General features: G+C 38.8%; 1 protein-coding gene and 1 pseudogene across 1 annotated transcript in view; one reads left to right on the top strand and one right to left on the bottom strand.

The window, feature by feature from the left end:
• Nbas (NBAS subunit of NRZ tethering complex) overlaps positions 1 to 22576 on the bottom strand; it is a 248911-nt gene that overhangs the window by 174116 nt on the left and 52219 nt on the right. Inside the window, exons 11-15 of the mRNA XM_048353401.1 lie at positions 15637 to 15705; positions 7204 to 7332; positions 3349 to 3412; positions 1670 to 1863; positions 38 to 295 (exon numbers count right to left, since the gene is read on the bottom strand). Coding sequence (XP_048209358.1) covers positions 38 to 295; positions 1670 to 1863; positions 3349 to 3412; positions 7204 to 7332; positions 15637 to 15705 — 714 coding nt within the window. The remainder of the gene's footprint in view (positions 1 to 37; positions 296 to 1669; positions 1864 to 3348; positions 3413 to 7203; positions 7333 to 15636; positions 15706 to 22576) is intronic.
• LOC125356782 lies at positions 16565 to 18567 on the top strand (annotated as a pseudogene).

The following is a 22576-nucleotide window of genomic DNA, read 5'->3' as shown; positions in this document are numbered from 1 at the left end:
TAAAACTCTCCTTTTGGGTAGCAATAAATACTCTCACCTTTCTCTGATAAAGCTCCTCGGGAGTTGTGGAGCGCAAACTCACAAGGCGGTAGTTCTTAGTAATGGTTCGAGGGCGCTTCCGAGGAGGCGCAAATCGCTCCATCTCAGTCACCAGGTAAAGGCCCTGTTTCACGTAACCAAAGTAGCGAGCCTTGGCAGATGTTTCATGGTCAGAGTCAGAATTCTCTTCTCCTTCATCTTCTTCCCCAGCACGCAGCTCCAAGCGAGATCGTTTGGGGGCAAGTTTAATCTCACACTAGGTGGAAAGGGAGATGTTCATTCATGGTAAGAAAATAAAGACAACTTTTTAGACAATAAAAAATGAAAACTTTTCATTCTAAAAATGTTTCTTTCTACTTCAGTTTGACTCATTACTTCAGTGTGACTCACAATGTGATTCAAAGGAACCCAACAACAAACATAAATCAAAGACTCATGAAACACCCAAACATAAATCAGCTCCAAATCTCTAAATCTACATGCCGTTTTAGGAACAGGTCAATAAGAGGGTCTTGTATACACATGCCAACTATTGTTATTTTTTAGAAATAAAGAACTGATCATGTGAATTTCTTTTTACTTCTACTCTTGTTAGACTTGCTGCTGACAAAGTGAGGATTTAGAGAATGAACATGAAGGTATTTATTTGCTTTACCAAGAACAGCTCTCCAACATCCCTTTTAAAAAGTTTAACAGCCTCACAAAGTCCTGAGTTGGAAGCCCGGCTGATAAACATAACTTTCATTCTGGAGTTAACAGAATTGGCTTGAATTTTAAGCCACAGTTTTCTTTAAAGAACATCTTTAGACTCAATAACAACCTTTGTAATAAGAACTATTTGTCATTCTACACAGCTGAACTGAAAGCTATTGCAGATTATTACTCTTGAAAGACTTAAAATAAGAATTTTAAATGACCAATTTTAAATGACCTATATTTTCATCTCTTTCATCATGATGAACAATTTTTTTCTTACTTAAAGAGCCAAAATATTTAAGGTGCTAGTATTTAATACCTAACTTATTCCACATGCTGAGCAGAATCATCTAGAAATGAATCTATCATGTCCTGTGACAAAGGAATACACTTCAAGAGTCAAATTCCCATACATTTTCTTCATTCTCTTACATGCAATGTTTGTGAAACACTGAACACTTGAATTGGGTTTTATACACTGCACCCACTGGTCCCAATCACAGAAGTGTGTGTGTGTGTGTGTGTGTGTGTGTGTGCGCGCGCGTGCACGCACGCAAGGCATTCCTGGGGCTTGAACTCAGGGCATAGGTACTGTCCCCTAAGCTTTCTCTTTTTCTGCTCAATGATAAAATTCTACCTCTTGAGCCATACATCCACATCCTGCAGTTTTCTTTTTCTTTTCCTTTTTTTTTTTTGCTGATTCATTGGAGATAAGAGTTTCATGAACTTTCCTACCCAGACTGATTTTGAACTACTATCCTCAGATCTTAGCCTGTTGAGTAGTTAGGATTATAAGCATGAGTCACTGGTGCCCAGCTACAGATTTTTGTTTTTAAAGCTGAAATTAGATCATGGGATAGGATCTAATAAAAGTAAAAAGCTAGACATTTGATTTTTGGTGAAATGCATGCATACTCAAAGGGAAAAGCCTTACCTCCAAACTTAAGAATCCCCCATCATGAGTAGCTGTGACTTGAGGTGAGGGTTCAAACCACTCACAGGACTTTCCCAGAAGATTCTTCAAAGTTTTCACCGATGAAACAGTTAAAGCACCAGAGCATCGAGCCAAAATCACAGCACCATCCACCCACCAATTGACATCAATCAGCGGGTAAAAGGTCTCTTTATCTAAAGCGTGTAGGAGTGGGGGGGGGGGGGTAGTTGACGCAAACACATGGATGAAAGTTGTTTAGGTACAATATATTTAACATAGTAACTTACAGTTAAAATTCGCCCATATTATTTGAGCCCTAAAGGTACCGTAACAGGAAAAAAATTGAAATTATCAAATTTTCCCTCTGGTAAAAGGTAAGAAATGCTACAGTAGTAATTCACTTAATAAACATCTAGTGCCAACAATTAGTCAAAAGTCAAAGCTTTATGAACACAGACATAATGGTTCTTCTAAAAACCTAAGCAGAGCCATGGCACAATGCTTGCATACATACCAGTGCAATGTCCTGGATGTAATTAATATCCACAACCAAAAAGGAAAAAACTTGTCAAAACCCTGAGTATGTTCCATGGGTCCTGAAGCCTGCTTTTGTGCCTGTACTAAGCTGCTCTTATTACTATAACTTTGTAAATAGAGTTTGAAGTTTGGTATGGTTATTTTTTTCCAACACTGTTCTGCCTGCTAAGGATATGTTTTTGCTATTCAGTCTTTTGTTGTTCTACAATAATTTTTGGACTGCTTTCTCTATCTCATTGAAGAATGTTGAGATTTTGATGGGTATTGCATTGAATTTGTAGATTGTTTGGGGCAGTATTATCATTTTCAGGATGTTAAATCTTCTAATCCAACAACACAGAAAGTCTTACCATTTCCTTAAACCTTCTTCAATTTCCTTTTTTTAAGTTTTCACTTTAGTTAACTGCTAAATATTTTTTTTAGGTTATTGCAAGTAAGAGTTGCTTTCCTGATTTTACTCTCAATCTTCTTTATGCTGGCATATAGAAAAGCTACTGATTTTTGTGAGCTAATTTTATACCATGGTATTTTACCAAAGTTTGCAATCATCTCTAGCATCTTGGGGGGGTGGGGGGGGGAGGAAATCTATAGGTTCCTTTAAGTACATGATCATGTCATCTACAAAAAGAAATGGTTTTGTTTCTTCCTTCCCTATTTGGATCCTCTTTATGTTTTTCTCTTGCCTTATTACTCTTATGAGGAATTCTAGCACTATACTGAAGAGGAGTAGAAAGGGTGGGTTTGTCTCACTTGTGATTTTAGGTTTTAGTTTTTCATCATTAAGAATTTTTAAAAAGGCAAAAAAAATTCTTATCTTGTCAAAAGCCTAAGTACGTACTTCAGAAAATGACAAATCACTATTGTCAACATGGAAAAGCTGGGGTAGAAGGGATGCGTTCAAAGGTGCCATGAGCTACACAGCAAAATCCCAACTCAATAAAACAACATAGGGAGGAAATGACAAAGGGAAAAAGGAATGAAACAAACTAGGTTTCTACCTTGTTCTACTGTTATGAAACCTTTTGTTTCTTCCAATGTGAAGCAAAAGTATAAAGGGACTGTATCAACCTAAAGAACATTTCATACTAGATAAGAAGACGAGTCAAATTACGGTTGTAATGAAGATATTTCTTCCAACTCACCTCTTAGTTTCTTTCGCTTCTCAGTAGAAAGCCTCCACTGAGGATTAAGTTCATCAAACCCTGGCTAAATAGAAAAACATGCACACAATTTACTGAGTCGAGCATGGAAGAAGAGTATGAGAAAATCAAGAAGTGCTATGGAATATTCAAAACAAATAATATATGAGAAAATGCCTTCCCTTGATCTCTTGGTTACAGAGAACTGAAGTTTCCACTTCCTAATAGTCAAGCAAAGCAATAGTTGCTAGACAAAAAATGATCACAGGCAAAACTGTGACTCAATCTGATGGAAGAAACAGTATTCATAAGAATGATAAAACTACAAGTATTCAATTAATAAAGTCAAAGCTAGATACACAGAAATTATTACACACACATACATACACACTGCACATATACATGTCAAGAGGCTACAGTAATAATAGTACAACCACACACTGGCCTTGGTACAGTCAAGTCCTGCCCCTGTAAACACAGTAACAAAAAACCTCAAATGGGCTGAGGCCCCGCTTAGCTTTCACAGCATTAAGATTTGACTAAGCAACCTCCATGTTACCAACTAGTTCTACTTTTCTATAACCAAAACTATACTAAGTAAAAGGAATGGAGGCAGGCACTGTTTAAATTGAAGCCATTTGTATTCTGATCTGCTGCCAACACCATGTCACAGTCACCTTTGACAGCACAGTGGGACAGTAGGAACTTTCAAACCAGGTGAGATTAAATCACGGCCAGACAGCTCCTGGCTTAATTTATGTTCCTTATTTAATCTCCAAAATGGCAATAGCATGGAAAAAAACAGTTGTTTGTTCATGTAACTGAAATCTCATATCTAAATAACAAGCAAAGTCTTGTTAATAAGGTGAATACAGCTTGAAACAATTACACATTCTACAGAGAAACTGAACAGTTTGTAGGTTTAACACACACAAAAAAAATGATTAATGTTTGAGTAAACAGAACTTTTAATTACCCTGATTTAAACATTGCACATTGAATACATGTACAGAAATTTCACAATGTATCCTATAAATATGCACAATTATGTAAAACTGAAAATTATTTTAATGTTACAAAAAGACATTAAGCGAAGTTTAAGGTAGTATTATACTTAAAACAATGTACTTTTCATTTTGGCTGCCAAAAAACAAGATTACAGGTGAATGGCTCATTTTCCAGAATGTTAACAAGACCCTGCTTTCCACATCTTTGAAAGAACCTCCTGTTCTCATTATCAGACTTATAGCAGTCCCAGAACAAGAGTCATGTTCCTCTAATTCATCAGAAAAAAAAAATGTTATCAAAAGCTGTTTATATGCCAAAGGCTGAAGTATAATGATACAGTGTACTTAATTGTAAGAAGGTAAATGTTCATAAATTTTGAAAAGTCAGAATACAATAAAGTAAAATTTAATGAAAATAATCAACTGCACTGATGTCTTATTTGATCATTTACAAGGCAGTTGATAATATTTCCAGTGAATTTCTGAATTACCCTGCTTAGATCACATGCCCCTCCCCCACCTTGCATTTATTTTTGTTTGTTTGTTTGGAGTTTTTGAGACAACAGAGTATCTATGTAGCCCAAGCTAGCCTTGAATCTCCATCATCCCGTCTCAGCTTTTCATGTATACTGGGATTACAGGCATACATACCACACTCAGATCTCTACTACTAATATCATGATACTAAACTTGCATTTTCCAGTATACAAGGGCACTAGGAAACAAAATCCTAATACTTGAATCCTCTCAAAGAACAATATTTATGACTGAGCTTTGTCTAAATTTAAGGACATGAAGATCACAATAAAATTGTCTGGAAATCTTGAGGGACAGTATAAGTACTTTGTTGTTTTTTTAAACATCAGGTCTCCCAGATCTCTGCCCATAGTGCCTAGTGAAGAACGGAAAGTAAAAGTTTCCTCATTCAGGCTGGCAACAGAAAGTTGTTGTTAAATAAATGTTCTAGGCTTCTCTTGTCAACCTGAGTGTTATAGGAGTGTATTTTCTTATAGGAGTATCTGCCAGAACCCTCAAATAAACTACTGAGGAAAAGAATCACACCTTTCTGCCCCAACATATTCTTGACAAAAGCAACACTGCAAATGCTTATCCATTCCACAAATATTTTATTAGTATTTAATATTCTAAGCCTATGCTGGTCTGTGCGTGAAATATATATGCAGTGCCAATTCTCAAAGCGCTCACAGTTCTCCAGAGTTGTGAAAACAGCTGTGGATTCTTATCAAGATCAACCATGTGGACTTGCAGACTCCCTCTTCCCCTCTCTGACTCACCCATTCCACAGCTATCAGTCTAACACCTACTACGTGTTAACAGGAGGATACAATGAAAACAAACAAAGAAGATAAGTTTCCATTGCATCTATTCTAGACCTGAAGAAGTATAAACAGGCAAGTAGTAAAATTCCTTCAGAGAAAAATTAAGGACAAAAAAATACACAAAGATATAAATATAACATACGGGAAATGTTTGAAATGAGAACCATTCAAGCAATTTTACTCTGTTCCATACTTGAACAAAATTTAACACTCACAGATTTCTAGCCAGATGGATTTTCATATTGACAATGAAAGCTGAAGTATTTAATCAACTCAAAACTGGATGGAAGTAAATCAGAATAGGCACTTCCATAACCATGTCTAATCATTAGGATTAACAGAGAAAATACTCAATCACACAAAGCATATTAGAAAATCTAATAAGACAGCAAATTCCATGGTGAACAACCCAAAAAACTAAATTCATCTTTTTGGTATTAAAAAAACAAAACAAAGAAGTTCAAAGTATAACATGGAAGCAGTAATAGCAGTCTCATCATTACTTGTACTTACTACAGTACACTAACACCTATACTAAAGTCCCACCACAAAACTCAATTTAATGTGACTCATTCCTAGGACACAGAAGAGAGACTCAAAGTGTGGGGTTTTTTTTAAATTCTTCTTGCTAGAAAAGAGCTACTGCCTTCACCTCATGCTTGCTATAACCAAACACTGTAAATCTCTTTAATAAAGTTAGGTCACCAGTAAGAGGCTCTATTTATTCTGGTACCTACACTACACCAGTCTAACAAGTAGTTCAAGACTTGAGCCTCTCTGAGAGAGCCAAAGAAGTCTATATTACGGATACAGAGGAAAAGAATCATCTCTGTGCTTCAAGACTATCAAAAAACAAGTCGGTACCCAAATGAATACCCAACCTGACATATAACTGTAACCCCTCTGTGCATCACCTTCATAATAACAATTTTTAAAAGTAAAATAAAAACCCCAAAAGACTGAATCTTGTTGTATATTATTATTACACATAAATCTAGTATTTCACGTAACAGAAAGTTCCCAAACTAACCAAAGGCTTGAGAAACCTCATGGAGACAAAAATATGTTAGATATGCCAGCATTTCCTAGCCTGTTGTATATGTATATGTCTACCTTTTGTAAATGTTCTGTTCTGCCTACATGGTCGGGTAAAGAGCACAGACATGAGAGTCAGACAGAAATCAAACCTCAGCTCTATGACTTAGGTGCCCCTTACCACAGAATGAACACCTGAGCTCTACTGCTTACCTGTCCCACAACCTAGAACATAACACCTCAGTTCCCCTGAGCTGGATATAAGTTGATGCACAATGCACTGCCCCATAAGTTCAACCAATACCCAGTGTCAGTCTAGTTTAAATTTTCCCTGTGGTGCTGCAATCAACTGGCATAAAAACTTACATGAGTAAAAGGATGGTCTGAGACTAATGGTCTGAGCTCTGTGATACAGAAAAAAAAAATCAGCAAAATAAAGTTGGGACAGAAAGAACAATGATAACTGAGCGGCATACCTGCTCATTTTGATCCCAGACGCCTTGCTGCCTTAGGGATGGGATGGCCCAGATGCTCAGTTTCCCTGAGAAGTGGATGGCTGCAAGAAGGCTCCCATCTGGAGAAAGGCTCATCTTGAAGATTCCATCCTGTACGAGATTGTGAGGTTAGATCTAAGGAATTGTGATGAGTCAAAACAACTTCCAGAATTAAATGGTAATCATTAGAGTTGTCACGTGATAAATGACCTGTAGCAATAAAGTGTTCCACCACTTCATATCACTGTCACTGCACTCCAGAACAGAGAAACAAGACTTCTTTTCCGTTTTTTGCTCCTGCTGGTACCCAGGCTTAAATTCAGGGACTCGGGCTCCCTCAGCTTGCACACTCACAGCTGACTCTATACCATGTGAAGCGTCTCCCATCCAACTTTCTTTGCTGATCAATTGGTGAGGAAGTCTCAAGTCTTTTCTTTCTGGGCTGGCTTTGCATAAAGAACTTCCAGATCTCAGATTCCTGAGTAGAAGAGTAAGCCATCAGCACCCTGGCTAGAAACAAGACTTCCAATCTTGAGTAGTCTGTTGTCTATTTTAGAGGGTTACAATTTATACAGAGCCTCAAATCCAAATAGGTGAGTGTTATAAAAAATATCCTCTCACAATCGGGTGCTGCAGGCTCATGTCTATAATCCTAGCTACTCAGAAGTTTGAGATGTGAGGATGGGCAACTCAAAGCCAACCCAACGCAGGAAAGGCTATGAGATACTTATCTCCAATTAACCACCAAAAAGCTGGAAGTGCAGCTGTGGCTCAACTGGAAGAGCATTAGCCTTGAGTGAAAAAGCTCAGGACAGAGCCTAATCCCTCAACTTCAGCCGCAGGTCTGGAACACATAGGAGATATCCCTCACATATTAATTATCATGAGTTCTTAGTAAGTTTTATGTGTAAGTCCTACTAGACTGAATTCTTTAAAATTTGGACTCATAATGGGATTAATAGCTAGGAAGTACATGGTCTTTTTCAGGGTGACAAACTGTAACTGATTTAAAGATGGTTGTACAATTCTTTAAATGGGTTAATTATACTATATATGAATACTTCATACAATTGTCATTAACCCACGCTTTTTCTTGATGTGATTTCCTCTATCTTCCTACTTACATTAACCCACTGGCTCAAATTCCCATTTGATTGTCTCTTAATTAAAAACACTAATTAAAGCCTTCTGCTACTGGCAACAATATTTAGATAAGACTATTACAATAAAATTTCTATCTGTCCTTTCTGAGAGAGAAGGCTTTTTAGGATTCAATTTCAGAGCTTGGTACTGACACTGGCTTCATGTATCTTACTTTCTTTAGCTGGTTATTATCTATGTGGAACTGTTAAATGTAAGTGATTTCCTATTTTCTGCACCTTTTAAGTGTATAAGATACATTAAAATGAAAGTACTGAATGTACTTAGTATTTTTATCCAAACCACTCTGAATTACTACATATTTTTAAAAGGATATTTCTGATCAATAAAACATAATTTTATAATGCAGCTCTCCCAACCTTCCATAAGTACTTACTGAATATTGTATTTTCAACAATAAATATTACATGCAGGCTCTGCCCTACAATCTGGAGAGTAATCAGCAGTAAACAAGGCAAACATAAATCACTACCCTCTAGAAGTCTGGTACAGTGCTGGGCAATGTGACTCAGTGGATAAGCCCTTGTCTAGAACTCTTAAGGCCTTCGGTCCAATTTCCAGTACTAAAGGGAACAAAAGGTAACCCTAAGTATACGAGCCCAAGAAATTACAGTCTAAATAAAAGCCAGAGGTAAACTGTGGCTCAAGCAACAAAATATTTGTCTAGCAAGCTTTAAAAGGCCCTGAATTTAAAAAAAAAAAAAACTGTCACCAAACCCAAAGCATCCTTTAATTTAAAAAAGAAGTCATCCTAGTGAACTATCTGAAATCAAAACATTAGCAAAGCACAAGGAAGCCAGTTACTTCAGCTACAAGGTAAAGCACTAGTAGGAGGCTCATAGTCCAGGATGGCCCAGGCATAAATAAAGCAACTCTACCCCCAAAGTAACCAATGTAAAAGGGTAGAGGTATGGCTAGAGTGGTAGAGTACCTGCCTAGCAAGTATGATGCCCTGAGTTCAATCCCCAGTAGGGCCGAGAGAGAGAGTATCAGAAAAAATTCTAAATGAATATCCTTTATAAAAGAATATAATTCTAACTAAAACTAGATCCTTATATATCACCCTGCACCAAAATCAATTCCAAATGGATTAAAGACCTCGAAATCAAAACAGACACCCTGAAAACACTAAAGGAAGAAGTAGGAGAAACACTTGGGCTCCTTGGCACAGGACGGAACTTCCTTAACAAAGACCCAGAAAAGGTACAAATCAAAGAAAGGTTGGACAAATGGGACTGCATCAAACTGCAGAGCTTCTGCATGGCAAAGGACATAGCTTGCAAGATAAACAGAAAGCCCACAGACTGGGAGAAGATCTTTACCGGCCATTCAACAGACAAAGGCCTCATGTCTAAAATATATGCAGAAGTAAAAAAATTACCTTCCTCCAAAACAAAACCGCAAAGAACTAATAGCCTGCTCATCAAGTGGGCTAAAGACCTACAAAGAGACTTCTCCGATGAGGAAATGAGAATGGCCAAGAGACATATGAAAAAGTGCTCTGCATCACTGGCCATAAAAGAAATGCAAATCAAAACAACATTGAGATTCCATCTCACCCCAGTAAGAATGTCATATATCAAGAAAACTAACAATAACAGTTGTTGGAGGGGACTTGGCCAAAAGGGAACCCTACTTCATTGTTGGTGGGAATGTAAACTGGTTCAGCCACTCTGGCAAGCAGTATGGAGATTCCTCAGAAGGCTAAATGTAGAACTCCCCTATGACCCAGCAACCCCACTTTTGGGTATTTATCCAAAAAACCACAAACAAAATCACAGTAAAGCCACCAGCACAACAATGTTCATTGCAGCGCAATTTGTCATAGCGAGATTCTGGAACCAACCCAGATGCCCCTCCATAGACGAATGGATCAGGAAAATGTGGTACATATACACAATGGAATTTTATGCCTCTATCAGAAAGAATGACATTGCCCCATTTGTAAGGAAATGGAAGGACTTGGAAAAAATTATACTAAGTGAAGTGAGCCAGACCCAAAGAAACATGGACTCTATGGTCTCCCTTATTGGGAATAATTAGCACAGGTTTAGGCAAGTCACAGCAGAGGATCACAAGAGCCCAATAGCTATACCATTATGATCACATAAGATGATGCTAAGTGAAATGAACTCCATTTTATGGAAATGACTGTTATATCACAGTTGTAACTACTTTCAACATCCCATGTGTATCTGTAGTTTCCACTATTGATGTGTTCTTGTATCACCTTCTTGTGACTGTATCTACACTATCTCTGTAATCTTATCTGAGTATATTGGAAACCGTGTATACTGGTATTAGAATTAAGAAATTGAAAGGGAATACCAAAATTGAGAGACAAAGGGTAAAATAAGAGAAACAACAACAAAAGCAATACTTGCAAAACTGTTTGGTGTAAGTGAACTGAACACCTCAGGGGGGGAAAGGGGGAGGGGGAGGGGGGTATGAGGGACAAGGTAACAAACAGTACAAGAAATGTATCCAATGCCTAACGTATGAAACTGTAACCTCTCTGTACATCACTTTTATAATAAAAACTTTAAAAAAAAAAAGAATATAATTCTTATTGTTAACATACCCTTAAAAATAATGTATTGTCAAGCAACCAAAAGCTAATTATTTGAAGCAATATAAATTGAGGGAATATGAACGCACAATTCAAGAAGAACCTGTAGGCTACTCTTAGTAGTTCAAGGATTAGAGATACAGAGAAATTGATAAGTAATAAGGGTGAGAGAGGATGATTATGGCCAAAATAAATTGTTGGGATATGTGATAACAAAACCTACTGGAATTATATTAGAGTTAATAAGGAAGAAGGATAACAGGGCAGGGAAGGGTGGTTGAGATCGAGTGGACTGCATTGTGTGGAAATGTCACAATAAACCCTACTTGTAGAGCTAATATATGCTAATCAAATATTTACAAAAGAAATTATCAGATCAATAACAGCAACCATGACTATCACATATTGAATGTTGGGCATGTGACAGTCACTATCTTAACCACCCTCCAGTCCTGTCCTATAACAGTCAGGGCCATAACTATCCTCTAATCCTGTCCAACCTCAGTTTGCTATTTTATAGTCTGAAAAGGGAATCGAAAAAATAAGTGGACTAAATATTAACAACAGGGCTACTACATAGAAAAACAAATTCATTTTAAAAAGTGCTAATGCTTAAAACAGAATATAGTTAAAAAGAGCAACATGACTGCTGTTAAACTTGAATGGTAAAATAGGCCATTCTGAGATAAGCCATAATTTGTCACTTGCTATTGTAAGTATAGCACATCTTCACCTCAGTTTCTTCCATTGTACAACTAAGGGTTTAATCAACAGCCAAATGCAACGGATAAGGAAACAGCAGTAATCTCATGCAACCAAAAGACAAACCCATGTTCCTAGGTGAGAGAACAAAGGAAGCCATTTGTCTTGAGGCTTCAGTTTCTTCACCAAAAAATAGGCCCATAATGCCAGAAACAGAAACTTCCCGTGAAAACACCTGCTTGTTAGGAAGTATCCACAATAATAAGAAGTTCCTTTCAACTCTAAAATTAACAACACTAAAAATCTATGAGCTATAATTACCTTTGGGGCAAGAATCTCTAGGTACAAGTAAGATAACATACACAACACTACATTTACTGGAAAGTATTGGTTTTAGAATAGAAAATTCAAAAGCTTTTTCAAAAGCCAAACAGATAAGAATTCTGGTACAATGTGTCACAAGGAAGGGTGAAAGTATAAGGAAATTAATTGCCTTTCCTTGTTTTTGCTCAACCACAGAGGATCCTGACAGAATGAGAAAAAAGTCGAGTTTCTCCACAAAAGAACCAATAGCAGCGATCAAACAACATATATCACGGACTTACAGGAGATGAGAGAAAAAATGGCAAGATGGTCATTAATAATGATCAAACAGATTTATACCTGCCTATTAACACACAAAGAGGGCTAATAAACAATTCCTCTTACCTACCACATGTGATGCGAAGAACAGTCATAAACATCTAGCCCCCAAATAATTCTCATTTTAAGTATTAATTATATTGGTGAGTAAAATCAAGATGGAAGACAAAGACCAAGCTCCTACAGATTCTCTACCACAACACACTGTGTCCTCATGGAGTCCTCTCAGGTATTTCCCATACCTGGACACATGCTACCTCCAGACCAGGGCTATCCCCTTCCCCTTTCTGCTGGAGATTCAATTCCTCCCTTCAAGATTCAAACCAAGTGACACCTCCAAAGCTGAACACTGCTTCCTCTGTGTTTCAGCATTCCCTGGATTACATAAGAGGTCAGTCACTTTCTTGCTTTGCCACTCCTTCCAGGCCTTGTCTCTCTACTACATCCAGAGCTCCTTGAGGAAGTTCACTGCAGTCTATCCATCTGTTTATTATCGGCCTTAGCACTGGACCTAGCTCAAAATAAATGCTTATTGGCTGACTGAAAAAAAGTGGTACTGAAATTCCACAATCTTGCTTAATTACACTCAACAGACCAAAAGAACAACAACAAAACCAAACAAAATTCTTAAAAGTTTGTTGAAGACAAGGAGCTACTTATTATTTAGAAGTCACTAAGGAGAAAGGGAACATGTCGCAGGGAGAAAGGTGAAGTGATGCCTCTGAGGGAATACCAAAATCGAGAGACAAAGGATAAAAAGACAAACGACTACAAAAGCAATACTTGCAAAACCATTCGGTGTAAACCAACTGAACAACTTATGGGAGGAGAGGAAAAGGGGGAGGGGGAGGAGGGAATGAGGGAAGAGGTAACAGTACAAGAAATGTATCCAAGGCTTAAAGTATGAAACTGTAACCTCTCTGTACATCACTTTGACAATAAATAAGAAAAAAAAAAGAACCAGAGGCAACAGAGGAAAATCAGAAAGGAACAAATTCAGTGCAGTGGCCAAGTCATTTAGAACTGCATATGTTGCTTTGTCTGAGAAAGGAAGAAAACTCCATGAAATAACTAGTGAATGCTAACTAGAAATGAGTATAATTAGGTCTCACAATGAAAGTGACTTTCTAGACACGGGGAGGAGTGTTAGTGCTCTACTCTCTCAACGGACCAACAAACCCGTCCAGAGCATGTGACTATGCTCAAGTCTATGACAGAGAAGTAATTACAACTTAAAATTTACAATGGATTCGATACAAATGCAGCCACAGAATTCTCATTACAATTCCCTTATTGGTTTAGCAAAGGAATTGAAAAGGGAGAAAAATGAGGCTATTTGGTTCTTCCCAAGACAGGAGTATGATTTGCTGTTCCCGAGTAGGTCAAGACTTTAGTGAAGAGTCTGAGAGAGAGAAGTGATAGAGCCAGCTCCCTCCGAGGCAGGGCTCGCCCGCGCGCCTCCTGAGCCACTGACATCCCCAACGCAAGTGCCCACCCAGCTCCCTGCCCCGGACTCCCCACCGCTCCTATAAAAGACAACGGCAATCAAAGCCACACATCATTTCTCCTTGGAGAATCAATAATTTCAAAGGTGGGAGGAATTTTTCCTTTCATTTTGCAACAACAAAAAAAAGTGTTGTTGTTTTTTTAATCTCCACTGACATACACACATACAAAAAATAAATAAATAAAAACAAGGAAAGTAAATCAGGCATTGCTGAGGCAAGGAGGAGGGTGAAGACCCCAGCAGAAGAGTGAAAGAGGATAAATAAGCTCAAAACACTTCATACACATGTATGAAAATACAACATTGGCATTATTTTAAGGAGGGGAAGGGGGGGTGGGAAAAAACGAGGGAGGGGGTAACACTGTTCAAAAAGAGATGCACTCACTACCTTACTTAAGTAACTGTAACCCCTTTGTACATCACCTTTACAAAAAAATATTTTTTTTAAAGAGGGAGAAGGGCTGGGAATGTGGCCTAGTGGTAGAGCCTAGCATGCACGAGGCCCTGGGTTCGATTCCTCAGCACCACATAAACAGAAAAAGCCGGAAGTGGCGCTGTGGCTCAAGAGGTAGAGTGCTAGCCTTGAGCGAAAAGAAACCAAGGACAGTGCTCAGGCCCTGAGTTCAAGCCCCCAGGACTGGCAAAACAATAAAACAAACAAAAAGAGGGAGGAGGGGGAGGAATAAGGGACAGTGATTGATAGACCGGGGTAGGGTGGGGGGGAGATTGATGGAATACATAATATACATGTATGGACATGTCACAATGAAATGTTCCTGTACAACTAATATATGGCAATCAAAAAAAACTTTTTCCATCTATTTGTATTAGCATTGATTAGATGTACAAGGGGAATCTCATTGTGTCAGTCTATGTATGCATTGAATGGACTTGGATCAGACTCAACACCTCCATCACTCTCTAAATAATCTAAACAAGCTCATTAGTTCACTTCGACACATGTATGTAACTATTTTAACCATACCACCTTCTTCACCTTTATTTTCCCTACTTCATCAACTTAGTGCCCACACCCTAAATAAGGACCTGTTTTCCATTTTCATTTTTGTGTTGTTGTTGTTGTATGCTAACAAAAAAAAAAATCACTCCCAACTCCACTTCAGGAAACGGTGCATTTTCAGATCTACCAGTTGCTATCCTAACTGCACAGAAAACATTTGCAAGGAAAGAGAGCAAACCTTTACAATATTTTAAAGAAAGCGATCCTTGCCTAGTGCCAGTGACTTGTACCTGTAATACTAACTACTCAAGATGATGAGATCCCCAAGATCAATGTTCAAAGTCAGCCCAAGTAGAAAAGTCTGAGGGATTCCATCTTCAATTAACCAGCAAAAGACAGGCTGGAGGCATGGCTCAAGTGATAGAGCACCAGCCAAGCAATTGAGCCAAGCAAGTACCAGAACCCAGTATGAACCAAAAAAGCAAACAAGCAAAGCTACTTTTAAATAATACTTGTTTTCCCTTCTGGCAAAAAAAAAAAGAACCTATTACGGAAAAAAAATCACATGACTTTTAAAATAAAAAAATTCACATATATATTGCTTCAGAAAATTTTTGGCTATATCATCAAACATAGGTGGACTAGGTTCATTTTCTAAAATGTAACTTTTTTTAGTTTAGATTGATATATTCTAAAATACACAAGTTTTGAGTGACTACATCTATAAATTATTATGATTACATATAACTATTGCATGTAATTATGAGTACACCTAGATAAAGATCTAGAATGTTCATTGTTTATTCATTTCTAACCTTAAAGAAATCTGAAGAAAATATTTGCAAAATGCGAGAAGCAGCAAATTTGTATTACCTGTTCTGGTCCCTGGCGACTGTAAAACTTGACACTTAACATTCTTAATAATCCCAGTGTCTTCGGGACCTGAAAATACACAGATATCACATGAAGAAAGTCAGTTGAATGATTTTTTTTTATTGTCTGTAGTCCTTTGATGGTGAAATTCAAAATTAATAAATCATATTATTTTAAAAAAGTTAAGGGAAGCACCATTAAGGTTAAGGGTATAGCTAAGTAGTTGATCACTCACAAACAAGGCCTGAGTTTAATTCCCAACACCACAAGTGAAATAAAGTTGCATAGAACTTAATGTAGGTTGTGAGGCTTAACCGGCCCAACCCTAAATTCATTTTCTAAAACAAATCACCAACAGCTATCAAGGACTATGGTAAGATTCTGCTTTTGTTTGGGGGGTGGGGGGGGGAGGAAGGACGGGGGAGGGGGGGAAGGAAGGAATCACCAAGTAGAACAATATTCTAAAATATATCCCTAATCAAATGCTTTTCAAAGTACATCAATAACAAGTCTAGTACACTTTATGGAAATTAGAATCTACCACAAGCTCTTCTCAAATGAAGCTCTCCAAGGTTACCATTTTATTCTAGCATCACTGTGGAAAGTCTAAACAAAACAGAAATTTCGTTCATTAGGAAGCAATTCTATATTTTTTAAATACCAGGAAAAAAAGTCAAGTCATTTAGAAACCAATAGTTAACATAATGCAACACAATTTTATCTCTGCATTTAATAAATATACTTATAAAAAGCAAGGAAAGAAGATAAACGTAATTTTAAGACCGGAATATAGGACTGAAGGCACAGTTCAAGCAGAGGATAGAACAAGGACCTGCGTTCAACCCCCACCTCCGTCCCCACTAAAAATGTCACAACAGGCTCAGATGGGAGAAGAGTACCAGCAAGAAAAGTAAGGTAGAGGATGAGGATGAACGTGTTAAAAGAACAATGTAACCCGTTGAATGTTTTAATTAGTGAGGAAGTCCTCTCTCAGTCACTCCCAAGAAGGTGGACCTGGCTCCATCCTGAGCTCATGAAAAAGCTACCGGGCCCTGGTGACCAGGAGAGTTGGCCCGAGAGCAGGCTGCCTGCCTGAAGAAAGCATAAGACAAACAACAGACAGTGGAATCTCATAAAAGGATGCCAAAAAAGGTATCAGATTTCACCCAAGACGGTGGAAAAAAAAAAAAAGGTTTCAGCCTTCAGTCTGCGAAGGAGATAGAGGAGAGCATAGGACACAGTGTGGGGGAAGGGGCTGGCCTGACATCCTTCTTCCAGAAGACAATGACGTTCACCATATCATGGTCTTCAAAAAGGTGTCAGTGCCCTCAGTGCTCGTAGATGAAGAGCTGACTGGGGGGGGGGGGGGGGGGGGGGGAGGGGAGCTGAGGCAGAAGGGAAGTGGAAGCTGAAGGAGCTGGTCCAGGGGCAGTAGAAGGCAGCCACTGGGAACCATGCTGACGAGCTCAGCCAGTATCTACAAAGTATGGCCACCTCATTGGCAAAGGGGCAGCCAAGGAGGCAGCCCTTCTGCTACAGGCCAACAAGACCCATGGCCGCATGCCAGTGGCCACTGAAGAGACCGTCTAGGAGATCCAAGCCAAGGAATGTCGGCAGCACAGTGGGGAAGCATGGCTAACTTCCTCCTAGACATCCCACCTAGCGCACTCTGGCCACTGGGGCAGAACAAGGGGTGGAAAGGAGAAGTCTGCTGTTATTGGGACCCTTCCTGGAACCCCACCTATGAACTCCCTTCTACCAGCTAGCAATCAGGCTGGGGGAAGCAAGCATTCCTTTCGTTTTGAGCCATACGAGACAGTAGACAATTGTGTGTCTGTTTACCTGGAAGAGAGTGAACTGTCTATGTAAATTTTAATCTCTATTACTTTGTTTTCCTTGGGACACTTTCCATGAGTCTAGGGTTACTTTACATTCAATAAACACTGTTTGGCTTTTTTTTTAAGTGGGGAAAGGAGGAAGAGAGAGTGATGGGGATGATATTGATAAGAGATACAATGTATACTTGTGTGGAGAATAATGAAACACTCCCCTTGTACAACTGAGTATGCTAATAAAAATAAAACAACAGAAATAGAGGAAAAAGATCTTTATGACCTTGAGAAAGGTTAAGAATATCTCAACTGGAATTTTAAAATGCTTAATTCACATAAATGAAATTGAGAAACTGGGCTTCCAAAAAGGTTTTAAAAAATACTATTCAGGGGCTGGGGATATGGCCTAGTGGCAAGAGTGCTTTCCTCATATACATAAGGCCCTGGGTTCAATTCCCCAGCACCACATATACAGAAAGCGGCCAGAAGTGGCGCTGTGGCTCAAGTGGCAGAGTGCTAGCCTTGAGCAAAAAGAAGCCAAGGACAGTGCTCAGCCCTGAGTCCAAGCCCCAGGACTGGCAAAAAAAAAAAAAAAATACTATTCAGATAAAATTTAATAAGTTAGGAACTTAAAATCAAGAAATTGGAAAAACAAGCTACAGACAAAGGGAAACTATTTAGGCATCATATATCTGATAGGAGGCAATTAAAACTGAATAAACAGAAGGCCAAACAAAATGAGTAAAAGTTTTGAATAGATATTTCATAAAGAGCTATACAGGAATAGCTAATAAAATTAAGATTATCAACATCAGTTTATCAGGGAAATGAAAATTAAATACAGTAAGATTGCACTATAGATCTGCCAGGATGGCTATTAAAAAAAAAAAAACAAAAAACGAGTAGGGTTTGGAGAGGATGTTTAAAACTAGAACCTCCTACACTGGTGATAAAATACAAAATGGAATAATAGCTGCTTCAGGGAACATTTTCAGTTCTTGTTCTGTTTGAAAATGTACTTGTGGGCTGGAATGGGGGAAGAAGGATGAAGGTGGTCAAAGCACAAATGTGCAAAATTAGAAAAAAGGGAAGAGACGAGGGGTAGTGTCAGAGAAGGTGAGTTTGATTCAGGTCCAAGCTGTGCACAAATGGAAATACCACAATGAAACTCCTTTGCACAGCTAATATGTGCTCATAAACATAGGGGAAAGTTGAGGATACAGAGAATTTGGCCCCTCGATCACCAATGGGTAGGAATGTAAAATAGTACACTGTAGAATTACCACAGTATCTAGAAAATTCCTTCCTAAATCATTAAACTGTATACTTTGAAATGATAATGGATAATTTTGTGCTTTATGAATTTTATCCCAATCAAAAAAGAAAAAGGAGGTACTGTTTAGTCTTGGTTTAAAACTTCACTATTACAATTTTTGAGTAGCTAAAGGCAGTTAACATGCCCAAGTGCAAACCCCAGGAACCACTGAAAAGAAAAGCCTTCATGAGTCTTCATGGACACACAGTGGCAAGGAAAGGGAGCTGGTTCCAGCTACCCCTCGTCATAGTTGTAGAGCTCGCTGCACTTGTTTTCAGGCACAGACTCTATTCCTAGTGCTTGGTGCAATGATTCCATGCTGAACAAAGGAACAAGTAAAGCCAACTCACATAGAGAACACTAGCATTGATCTAAAAACCTTGACCAGTGCATACATTAAATTTCATTCACTCTCTTACAACCTAAACAGCCTCTGTGAGGCAAGAATCTATATGTCTACAGCATTTCTTAGTCAGTATTTATACCAAACAACATCAATAAGCAAAGGTTACCAGAGGTTTGGAAGAGATCAGTATGTGTCATCTGACAAAAAGAGCTAATCCTAACCTCCAGTTATACAGAGGCGAGGAGGGCTTTTGTAGGATGACTTTCGGTTACACTGCAGGACACATGCAACATTTCAAGAAGCTAATCTTCTGGCAATGGGCGTTCAAGTTGCAACTCAGTATTTGTCCCAACTTACTTTGCCATGGCACAAGCACTTTTCTTTGAAAGACTCAGTACCAATGTCTCAGGCCAGAGAGAAGGACCATCCACAGAGAAGCTTCCAGTATTCCATTCAAGCAAGAAGGTGAAAGCCAAGGGAATCCAAAGGAGCCAAGGGACAAAGCTTTCCTGCTACACAGTATTCTGTGTCCTTCCCTCTCCCAGGCCCCTATGAGACACACACATACACACACAGACACAAACACACACACACACACACACACACACACACCTTGCCCACCCACACTCATGTCCTCCACACTCATCAACTGATTTCTTCCTTTTTCTTACCATAGCTTTAGTTTTGACAAACTGTACAGCTATGGAAAATCCAAAATGAATCTATAATGAACTGAAGTATGCCTCTCATCTAGCTGACCAGTTATTTAAATATTGCCACACTGGTATACTCTATCTGTCTCAGCACACACTCACATGTGCTCTTCAAAACTTTGTATTTTAACTAGACCATTTGAAAATAAGTGGCAGGTATCATCTCACATACAAAACTGCAAGCTACATATGACATAACTTAGAGCAGTGAACACATCTAGTAAATTCCTAAACAGGGAATAATGTGTCCACTTCTGCAAACCACAGTGAGCTCCACAAGCACAGGTAACTCCTGCCTCGCCTTTTTTGGTGGGCTACAGGACAGTCATAGCACAGATGATCTGTGTACATGGCTTCCACGAGGGAAAAGGCTCAACAGCAACTAGAAGGTGAGTTCCATCCCAGACCTTTCCTGTTTTAGCTGTGATGCTCTTAGGCAGCTCCTCTGTGAAAAGTGGCTAATAATAACCAACCCACCCTACTTCTCTTTGTTCTAGGGAGAATGAATGAATAATAAACATTTCGAAAAACAAATGAAGGAAAGGCACAAAGCCCAGCAGGACACAAGCTCATTTACAAATAGAAGTTGATTTCAGGTCTGGTGTCATGTAAACCAGCAAGTCAATCTCATTTCTGAAAATCGTTACTTTGTTGGGTTAATCACAGTCACCTACCAGTATATGCCAAAAGCTAAGAAAATGATCATTCAAGATTACTGTAATTGCTAAAAATCTCTTTTTAAAAGTACTTCTTCATTAGTTCCTTTTCAACACAAACCCATTCACTGTCCCAGAAGACTATATTGAAATCAATACAAGGAAAGAAAAGCAAAGGACACATACATTCATTTTCAAAACAAACAGCTTAGCACATCTGCTTGTGCTGTGCTACTTTAATTTCTTGGTTTCTTTTCTTGCTTGAAAAATACACAACTGCCCCCTACCTAATAAGCAGTGTGCTAAGTACACAGTGAATCATTCCAACCAAGTGCTTCCTGCCTGCAGGTTATGCACATAAAGGGAAGTAATATTACAGGACAGGATGGCCAATAGGGCAGACACAAGTGGTAAGCGCCAATGTCTGGGGAGGGGGAGGGGTTGATTTTGTTTTTCTCCTTACTTTTCTGAACATACAAAAACTAATTCCCAATCTCTTTGAAGTTAACAGTGGCCACATGATTAGTTATGATAAATGAACAGATAAATAAACAGATGTTTCTGGTCTAAGTCAGTAAAAAAAAAAAAATACACCTTTTATCCCTTCTTCCCTTCCTAAGGCCATAAATTGAGACTCAATAAGATCACCCCCACCCCACTCCACCCCCACCATAGAGCCCTAAATCATTAGTCATCAATCAGAACAAGCTACCTAGAGACACAAAGTTTCAACAGCAGGCTTTGCCACAAAGAAACAGAAATTGTAGAACTTTTCATTTGCTTGTTTATGTAATTGAAGTATTATAACAAAAGCCTAAAGGGGCACAGCTCTCTATGAAGTCTACAAGGTATCCCAACAGCTCATGCGGTAAAGGCCAGTGCCACTGGAAGGGAAACCTTAGCCGATCCTAGCAGAAGGAAGTGGGTCACTGGGGGTGTGCCCTTAAAGGTGACTTTCTTCTGCCTCCCAACCCCTCCTTGACCCCTCCCCCCCGTCCCCTCTCCCCTTCCCCACTCCCTTTCTCCCTCTCTCCCTTCCCCCTCCATCCCTCCCCCACTCCCCCATCCTCTTTTTCCCCCCTAGCCCTGGAGGCTATGAGGTGAGCAGCCTTCTCAATCACTCCTTTGTGCCATCAAGTACAGTGTCACAATAGGACAAAGATGCCCCGGATTGAATCTTCTGAAACCATGCACCATAAGTTGTTTATTGAAAGTATTTTATCACAGTAGCAGAGGATAGCTAATACAAGCTGTGTCTACACAAAACAGGAGCCCATAACTCAAACCCCAGTGCTGACAAAAAAAAACAAAACAGATAGACAATACAAATGCGGGGGGGGGGGGGGGGGGGGAGAGTCACATGGTGGTTAAGAACAGAAACTATGGAGCTTCTGTGAGTTTGTACTCCAGTTCTTCACTTGCTAACTAGCTAACTCAGGGCAACTTAACATTTCACTTTCCTCACTAACTCACATGAGCTAGTTTGAATACCTACCTCAATGAATGACTTAGGTGAGTTAACACAGGTAAAGCCCTCAGATTAGTTGCCAACACAAAACAATGCTTCATAAAAAAATTCTAAACAAGCAAATACAAATAACTGGACTACTACTAGATTGTTTTTAATATTCTAAAATATTATTGAAATGAGACCAAATTGATTTTGATACACTTAATGACATTTATTACTTAAATGAAGGACTAAAATTTTATTAGTATTAACCATCCTCATTTAAGACACCATCTCTTGCCAAGCCGGGGTGGCCAATGCCTATAATTCTAGCTACTTGTAAAGCTGAGATTTGAAGGATCACAGTTCAAAGCCAGCCCAGACAAGAAGGCCTGAGAGACTTCATCTCCGTATTCCTTTGAGGTATGACTTATGTGGTAGAGGGCCCACAGAGTGAGCAAACAAGTAAGCCCAGCAAACTTGGGTATGGACAAAAAAAATTAAAGTTATTCTGCAATATCCTTCAAAGGATATGCAACCAATTAGAAACGTGAGGCAGATGTCAGTGGCTCACACCTGCAATCCTAGCTAGTCAGGAGGCTGAGATCTGAGGATTGCAGTTCAAAGC

The sequence above is a fragment of the Perognathus longimembris genome, chromosome 8 (assembly GCF_023159225.1).
Source record: "Perognathus longimembris pacificus isolate PPM17 chromosome 8, ASM2315922v1, whole genome shotgun sequence".
NCBI classification, from domain to species: Eukaryota; Metazoa; Chordata; class Mammalia; order Rodentia; family Heteromyidae; genus Perognathus; species Perognathus longimembris.
The sequence above is the reverse complement of the archived record's forward strand: the minus strand, read 5'-3'. Positions and strand labels throughout refer to the sequence as shown.